Below are 8,879 nucleotides of genomic sequence, written 5' to 3'. Positions count from 1 at the left end.
ATTAAGTATTACCCTGAAGAGGATGCTATACTTTAATAGCCTGCTGAAATTTTCAGCATATTTCAATCACATGACACAAAGTTTGACCTGGAAATGACTTTACTGATTCAAAAAGGATTATATCTCTTCTTCTGCTGTCTCTCTTATTGCATTATAGCCTTCTGAGATGGTGTTTGATGAGTAATGGATAATTCATTATTGATCAGCAATAATAAGTTTAACAGTCAGATCAGAGTTCAGTCTAAAGAATAAGCATTTTAAAGTACGGCACTGAATTTTAGCAGTTCTCTTGTCCCACATGGATGGCAGAGTGATTTTAGTTAGCTGCTATAGCTATTGTTAGATAGCATTAGCCTGCCAGGGGCTATACCACTAAGGTGATAAATGCCTACAGATACATGGCCTGCTAAAAATCTGCTGTTAGAAAATTAAAATCAGAACTGGAAAATATACTCAAGATCTTATTCATTCAAGGTTTTGTGCAGCTTTCGCAAATGAAACAAAAAGACACTATTAATATCAGTTTTGACACTATTGTGGAAATGCTGACAGCTAATCTTCACAACAGCAAACTGATTGGAAGTGCAAAACTTTGTGTGTGTTTGTACTTGGATATCAGCTCAATATACTTTGTAAATCAGACCTTGAGACAGAGCAGAAAGTGAGGTAAATGATACACAATTCTTGGTGCTCTTAGTGGCCACAATCCATTCTTGGTAACCACAACATCCACATCCAACATGTATGGTTAATTAACTTTCTAATTAACATGATAGGAAAATTCCTGTTTTCCAAAGTTTCTGTCTCATACAACTTGTATAACTTCTCCTGTATTATCCTACATTATTCCTTAATCTCTGGTTTGATGTAGACAAAATAAATCATCAGTAAAAACAGTTGCTATAAATGAATAAGGTGTAATTCTGCTTTTAAAACAGCCATTGAAAAATGGGATCTGAGGGTTTCCTTGTACTTAGTAGCTGCCCTCGAGTGGACAATTAATGAACTGCACTTCTGAGCACCTCTGCATTGGCTAAAATGTTCATCACTAGATGATCTCACTTGGTTTTCTTAGTGTGAAAAAATAAAAATCACTTCATTTAGTAAAGTGGAACAGTTAGGGACAGTGAGGCATGTGCAAATCAAACAGGCTTGGAGCTCCAAGAAGTAACTTGTGACGTTTACAGACTCTTTTTGACAACCTTGAAAGCAAATTAGAAAGCACTTTAAGACTGTGAATAGACAAGTTCATGAAAAAAAACAAACATTGAAAAGTAACATTGTGTAAATAAAAGTGTGTAGTGACTTATAAATATCCCCTTGGGAACCTCAATGCTCCAAACTTGTATTCAGTTGAAATCTCTTGAAGTGCACTCCTTAATAACTTGGTCTTTAATAGCCTATGGAAAAAAATAAAAAAATAAAAAATATAACAGGCAGAAAGCTTTTTTATTTTGAGCTTCATTCTGCAGCAACAACAGTCATTGAACAATGCCACAGGCTGTCCTCTAAAAGCACATCTACAGTTTATTTTTCTATCCCACAGTCCTTTGCTGCTAGTCTGTAAACTTCCCTGCAGGGTTTAGAAAGTAAAAGTTTTATTTATTATTCAGGCGGTCACTTTGTCACTGCTCCTCTCATCTGATTCTTATAATCCACCTTTCTAAGGTTGACGTCTGTCTCCATTGCCAAAACACTTTCAAGAGTTTTTAAAGGACTCTGAAGGCACTTTGATCATGACAGTTACAATGAGTAGTCATTTGATGCAGTTTAAATGGTTATTAATGCTCATTTGGATTTCAGCAGGACCAAAAGCACGTTGCCATCAGGTTCCTAGCACTCATTCCTGCTGCTGTACCTCCAGATTTTATTCAGAGGATGTGTGTTCTTTTGGCCCCTCTAAGATCGTCCGCTTAATCGAAGGTGCAGAAGTGTTAGTCCATCAACTGGTAGGACTCAGAGTCAGGAAATCTCTCATGCACTGCTTGGACCCTGGTGTAGACCCCAAGCGCTTTTTGGAAGGACCCGAATGCAGACCGGTCAGGATCTATTTTAGCAGGAAGTTTGCTGATCTCAGCACTTGCATAATCAGTCTGCTTTTGCTTCTTTAGTTCTTCCTGGAGATTTTCAGAGCAGCTCTCACCACCTGAGGTATCAGGGGAGCAGCTTTGTTCTGGAGCTCTGAGATCTTTGATGCTGGTTTTGTGTCTCCTGAAGAGAGATTACTGGGTCCCTCAACGCTAACAAACATTTCGGTCTCTAGAAAAGGACAGTGAGGAGGATGTGTCATCTTCACCTGCTTCAGGGCAGATCAGCAAGACAAAAATGTGAAGGCCCTCCTGTGCACAAGAGAGATGGTATGAGGGGGACAATCCTTGTTTCTGGTAATGTTGGCTTTTGGTTTAATACTCTGGCCGACAGTTCATGTGTTAGCAAACCTTTGATTACACCATGAAATATGCTCTAATTTTAACTTCTCAATGTGCTGCCACTTGATGATGAATCTGGATGAGGTTATATGTTGCCGATTTGTTTGCCCCAGATGTTTTTGGCATTTAAGCTTCCCTCCCTGGGTGTAAAGTCAGAGGAAAGTGGCTGCCTTTGGAATTACTCAGCACTGTTGTTCTTACTTTCCTGCTGAGCCGCTGGGACAGTTTGTCCAGTTACTCCTTGAGCTTTTACTCCATGTGAAAGAGATAGAGGCACCTCGCTGTGTTCAAAGCTTGGAAACAAATGGCTTAGGTCAGTCTCAACAGGAAGACCAAGAGGATGTTGTGTTTTGATTTAGCATAAAACAGAACTTTTAAAAAGAGGGGTTCATAATTTATCTGCACAACAAAAACCACAGGGTTCAAAACTGACGGATCTTTTGTTTACAGAATTAAGAGGACAAGGTTTTGGGAGTTTCTAAATCCCTTTTTCTTTGCACTCTGACTCAACATTTAAAGGACATTTTGAAATATGAAAACCTGAGTGTGTAAAAGCTTGAGAACATTTTTGCCAAAAGCATGGTAGCGAGGTTACAGAAGTTTTATGGCAGGGCGAGTGGGCCCCAAAAAGTAAGGTATCATCTTGACCCCATTCTCTCCGTTACATTGCACGACTCAGATCCACTATCACTCATAACCTCCAGACTGTACTACTGCTATAGCATCCTCTATGGCCTTCCCTCTACCAACCTCGAAAAACACCAATATGTCCAGAACTCAGGTGCTCGGTTACTCACCACTCCCGCTCCAGAGCTCACTTCACACCAATCCTTCAGCACCTCCACTAGCTCACCATACAGCACCATATCCGCTTCAAGATCCTGCTCATCACCTACAAAGTCTTCCATAACCTCGCCCCCCCATACCTGACCAACCTCTTCAAACGCAACTCCCCATCTCGCCGCCTCAGATCATTCGATGCCAACCTCATATCTCCCATCACTAAGACCAAGTACTGCACCTTGGGGGACAGAGCCTTTACCATCACTGCCCTAACTCTCTGGAACTCTCTCCCTCCAAACATCCACAACTCTGACTCTCTTCACTCATTTTAAAACCATCTCAAAACCTACCTGTTAAAAAAGCCTACAGCACGTGACCTCCACTCCCTCCCCATCTCTATTTTTTGTATTCACACATCATGTAAAGCGACTTTGAGTACTTAGAAAATTGCTATATAACTCCTATCAATTATTATTATTAATAAGTTAGTACATTACAACTTTACAAATAATCAAATGTTCCCCATTTTTAATGCTGCCTGTAATTACTGCTATTTAATCAATGTGTAACATTTGTATTTATCTAAATTCCATCTGCAACATCAGAATCAGAATCAGAATCAGAATCAGCTTTATTCGCCAAGTATGCTTGAACACACAAGGAATTTGACTTTAGTAAACTGTGCTCTATTTGTACAAGGCATAAGAATAGGAATAAGAATAAGAACTACAATAAAAAATAAAATAAAAATATAATAACAATAACCTTAGCTATAAATACAAAGAAACAACAAATAGGCTTGACTAATATGTACAGTCTAAAATAATATGATAAAGTGCAGTGGTGAGTTGCAGAGGTAGTTTTACATTATAAAATAGTAGTTAAATAGTACAAAAAATAGAAATATGGAATTCTGCTTTGAGAATTGTTGCATTGTGTATCTACATGTATATTTACAGAGAGTATTTATCTGACAGGTATGACACTGTTATGGTTTAGTGCAGGGGCGTCAGCAGCATTTGGAATGTGGGGGGGACATATTTTTGCGGGGGTCTGGGGGTCCGACCACAGACAATTTTGAAAGAAGTAGATGCAATTTCCTGCATTCTGGTGCATTTTATCATGTTTTTAGATTGAATATATCTACCTCTTTCATTGTGTTTCCTTGGAGCCAGCATGGTCTGCAATTAATGACTACTATTATGTTCTGGTGTGATACACAGAGGAGTGACACTGACTACTTTTTGGGCACTTTATTCTCTATTTAATTAGAGCTAAAGATGAGGATTGGAAGTTGAAAAAAAAGGGAGCAATACAGGAAGCGTTGTGGTAAAAGCGATGAAAAGATAGTGTGCCTCATAGACAGTTGTTGTGCAGATTTATTTGGTCAAAGAACACAGCACAACATCCTCTCACCCTTGTCTCTCTCAGTCCAGCTCCTCTCACCCTCGTCTCTCTCAGTCCAGCTCCTCTCACCCCTGTCTCTCTCAGACTGGCTCCTCTCACCCTCGTCTCTCTCAGTCCAGCTCCTCTCACCCCTGTCTCTCTCAGACTGGCTCCTCTCACCCTCGCCTCTCTCAGTCCAGCTCCTCTCACCCCTGTCTCTCTCAGACTGGCTCCTCTCACCCTCGTCTCTCTCAGTCCAGCTCCTCTCACCCTCATCTCTCTCAGACTGTCCCCTCTCACCCTCGTCTCTCTCAGTCCAGCTCCTCTCACCCTCGTCTCTCTCAGTCCAGCTCCTCTCACCCTCGTCTCTCTCAGTCCAGCTCCTCTCACCCTCGTCTCTCTCAGTCCAGCTCCTCTCACCCTCGTCTCTCTCAGTCCAGCTCCTCACACTCTCGTCTCTCTCAGTCCAGCTCCTCACACCCTCGTCTCTCTCAGTCCAGCTCCTCTCCCCCTCGTCTCTCTCAGTCCAGCTCCTCTCACCCTCGTCTCTCTCAGACTGTCTCCTCTCACCCTCGTCTCTCTCAGCATCCCTCTCTCTTGCATCTCCATCAGAATGGGCCGTTCTCTCTCTCTTGCTCTCAATATTTCCCTCTCCCTCTTCCCTATCTAATGACTGTTGTTCCTAGAAATGACAATAAGAATGAAATTGGCTATTCATTCCATTTCATTATTAATTTTCATAATTTCACAGTAAACTTAAGGTGTGCTAGATTATGCCTTTTTAATAGTTGTTATACATATACTGATGCACTGGGATTTAGAAGATTTTGAAAATACTAAACTTCCCAATAAGTCATGTGACATTTTCCTTAACTACCTGACACCTTTCAGCACTCACCTCAGCAACAGAGCTGTCTCCACTGCCCCTGCATAGTGCCCTTGCCTCTGACTCACTCTCAATCTCAACCACCTATCAGGAGACATGGAGATGCATTGAGCATTCTTTCATATTGATAATTGAAATAAGCTTAATGTAGATTGTTAATATGAAGATTTCTGTGATGTAGCTAAGTCCTGTTATCAGCATATCAAATACACAGGTAGTATAGCAGCCTAATAATTATGTAAGATACATTAGCAATGGGCCACCTCCCTAAGACATGACTGAGCAGTTTGATAGTTCAGAAATTGTCAGTCTTTTTTTAATGGACGCTGTCAGAGAGAGGAATAAGGTCACAACAGAGAAAAAAAGTGAGTGAAAAAGACTCTAAATATGTTTAGAACTAAAAATGAACTTCCTTCTGTCGATTTCTTGTTTTTATAACGTCACAATTCCAACCTTCATCCTTTATCTGGGCCTAGGACCGGCAAAAATGACTGAGGAGAGATACTCTGGCAGCTACCTCAAATTATATTTTTTGTTGTTTTTTTTAATTCTATTTTTTATAAGTTTAGTTTTCTTAACTTTGGTTTAGTTTTGAAGCTTATGGTCCATTTAAGAGCCTACAACAAATCACAGAGACGTTAACATTAATAATTAATGTTTAATATGTTTTTCTTTTTTTTTTTGTTCTAATGAACCAAAAAGAGACAATAGAAAAACTGTTACAGCGCCTTTACAGAGCGGTTAACATGCAGTCTGGATGTCGTGAAGGCTTGAACATCTCCTGCTCGGACTGCAGCTGAGAGGCACTGCTGCATGAAGACTGGGCTGCCTGTGAGTGCTTTGAGACAGGGAGGAGGGGCTCACGGCAGCACCCGCTGCTCACTGAGAGGAGCATAACAATACGTGCTTTCACATTAGAGTCTCCTATAGTCTCCAATAACACCAGAAAAATTCTCTAGATTAGTCGACAGTCGCTTTTTAAAAATAGAGTCGCTAGAGGAGTCTGAATACTCGCTAAATATAGTGACAAAGTTGCTGCAACACTGCTCCCGCGCAAGGTGCCTGATGAGACCGACGAGCTAGCCTGCAGCCTCGGGGTGGTAGCCTGCTAACACTCTTATCAGAAATGCTGGCTGTGTTTGGCCATGGAAGAACGTGACTTATCTGTTTGATCATTGATCACTGAAGGGAAAACTTGGGCAACTCTAACTTACTTTCCTTTTCTTCGAAAAAAAACGCCTTATGTCCATCTCCCGTCTGTAGCTCAGTCAAACAAAACTTCAGTAAAAGCCGGACATTATGACATTTGTAGTTGCGTGCGGCTGTGTGTAGGAAACCAGGAAAACGCGGAGTGGATATCTATTGATATAGGTATCCCCCCCTACTGATAAAGTGGAACGGATTTGATTGTGAAGTGACTCTGTGTAGGAAACCAGGAAATCGCGGAGTGGATTTCTATTGATATGGGTATTCTCCCTAATGAAAAAATGGAACGGATTTGATTGTGAAGCAAGGGAAAGAACGCTGAAGTAGATCGGTCATGCACTAATACTTTTGATGGCAAATGTGGGGGGGTCCAAACAACTTTTTTTTTAAGGTGAGGGGGACGTGACCCCCCCTAATTATATTGTGGCGACGCCCATGGTTTAGTGTTCATCAGAGTGACAGCCTGGGGGAAGAAACTGTTCTTATGGCGGGTTGTTTTGGCGCACAGTGATCTGTAGCGCCTGCCGGAGGGGAGGAGTTTGAAGAAACATTGTATATATGTAAATTGTATTCTATCTTCATTTAGCCTAGATTGTACTTATGTCTGGGTTTCTGCAACAACTGCCTTCTGCATGTCGGGTAAGGAGAATGTTTGAATAGTTTAGGGACACCTCTGATTCTCAGTGACACAGGGAACCTTCCGTCCAGCAGGGGGCAGTAATGTTGCAGAGGAGACATCAGCGTCTCTAAAACTGAAAGTAGAAGTAGTAGTTTTCTTCTTCTACAAGCAGCTGTTTCCGTCCATCCACGTCCACTCCACCTCTGTTCCCTATGCTCCTCTGAATTAAATTGTAATAAACTCATTGAAGATGTCTTCAGATTTGCGATCAGAGCTGGAGAAATACCTGGAGACCTTAAACATCCAGACGAGCTGTGTGGAGCACCCGCCGGTAAAACACTGACAAACAGCCTCCACTATAATAACTGCGCTATTGAACACATGAGTTTGGTTTCATGTAATTTTTTCATTTTTTTCAATGAAACTTTCATTTATCACGTAAGTTAAGACATTGTGAATGGGAAATGAATACAATTCTGGATATCTAGGTGGTGCACTTTCTATCGAGAGCAAAACGCCTATTTGAAAACAATACATGTTATAGTTTCCTGGTTCTCTGTGAAAGATATTCGTCCTGAAACACACGTAGAGGCATAACGTAATTTGCAAGAGTTAAGAATTTAATTCGGAGTTATTTAATACCAATGTTGACTTTCACTGTAGTATAGTGCCGGTGCTGAGTTGTAGTGTGATGTATTTTTACTTACAGTCTATGGATGGGACACGTGAATGCATCTAACAACGATCGTTAAGGTTTAATAATTGTAGTTTATCTCTGAAATGTATGCCGAATGTACAATCAAATGAATGAAAGCTGAAAAATTCTGAAGATTTATTTCATTGATCAAGTTTTCGTGCTTATAATCCTTTTTGTGAAAAGTGACACGTTTTTGAACGGAGTCTGGGTCAAACTTTCGAAGGTTTTTCAGAATACAAGTTTCTAGTTTTCATACAGAGGCTCTACGTGTTGTACATGTAATGGAAGAGAGTTTATTTGTGCATTGTCGAGTTTGGAAAGTTGTATTGAGCTCCAAGTAGTCTATACATATGGTTTTCATAACCTGTCTGACGCCTGTTTGTATGCCCCAGCTCTGTCCTGCAGGGGGCGTCAAAACACAATTTATAACTGTTCTGTCTACACATAATGACGTCATCTCTGTGGTTACAGTCGTACAATGTCATTTAGCAGACGCTTTTATCCAAAGTGACTTACATACGAGAACAAGAACAACATAAGCAAAGATCTAGACAATAGGAAACAAGATCAGTACGAGTAACAAAGTGCTTCAAGTCCATTTGGATGCAGGTAGTCCATTTGTCCATTTGGATGCAGGTAGTGCCAATCAGTGTAAAGGCAATGCACAAGAGTAAGTACGGATTTTTTTTTTTTGGTAACATAAGGACCAAATACAATGAAGCAACCAAACCGTTTAAGACCTTCCATTATCATCATCAACAATTAACTTGTCATCACCACAATAATGACCAAAGTGCTAAGTTCTGGGTCACTCCAGAGCTGAACACAGATTCCCAGAGTAGAGCAGGACAGTGCAAGTCAACTGTAGCTGGA

At 40.7% G+C, this 8,879-nt stretch overlaps 1 protein-coding gene and 1 long non-coding RNA gene across 5 annotated transcripts in view; one reads left to right on the top strand and one right to left on the bottom strand.

Moving 5' to 3' along the window:
* Positions 1 to 5,163: 5,163 nt before the first annotated feature.
* LOC117811044 lies at positions 5,164 to 7,117 on the bottom strand. Its single transcript, XR_004630919.1, has 3 exons — positions 6,699 to 7,117; positions 5,497 to 5,568; positions 5,164 to 5,280 (listed from the first exon to the last, which is right to left on the bottom strand). It is a non-coding gene; the product is annotated as an uncharacterized LOC117811044 (long non-coding RNA).
* A 333-nt stretch (positions 7,118 to 7,450) lies between these two features.
* Positions 7,451 to 8,879, top strand: part of LOC117811043 (prolyl-tRNA synthetase associated domain-containing protein 1-like) — a 4,901-nt gene continuing 3,472 nt past the window's right edge. Inside the window, exon 1 of one of the 4 annotated variants that reach the window (XM_034681060.1) lies at positions 7,451 to 7,640. In XM_034681060.1, coding sequence (XP_034536951.1) covers positions 7,560 to 7,640 — 81 coding nt within the window. In that variant the 5' untranslated portion in view covers positions 7,451 to 7,559. Of the gene's footprint in view, positions 7,641 to 7,661; positions 7,748 to 8,636; positions 8,677 to 8,879 lie in introns of those variants that run through there. The other 3 variants (XM_034681063.1, XM_034681062.1, XM_034681064.1) reach the window with 3 other exon arrangements.

The sequence above is a fragment of the Notolabrus celidotus genome, chromosome 4 (assembly GCF_009762535.1).
Source record: "Notolabrus celidotus isolate fNotCel1 chromosome 4, fNotCel1.pri, whole genome shotgun sequence".
Classification (NCBI taxonomy): domain Eukaryota; kingdom Metazoa; phylum Chordata; class Actinopteri; order Labriformes; family Labridae; genus Notolabrus; species Notolabrus celidotus.
Note: the sequence above shows the minus strand (reverse complement) of the source record. Positions and strands in the feature narration are given on the sequence as shown.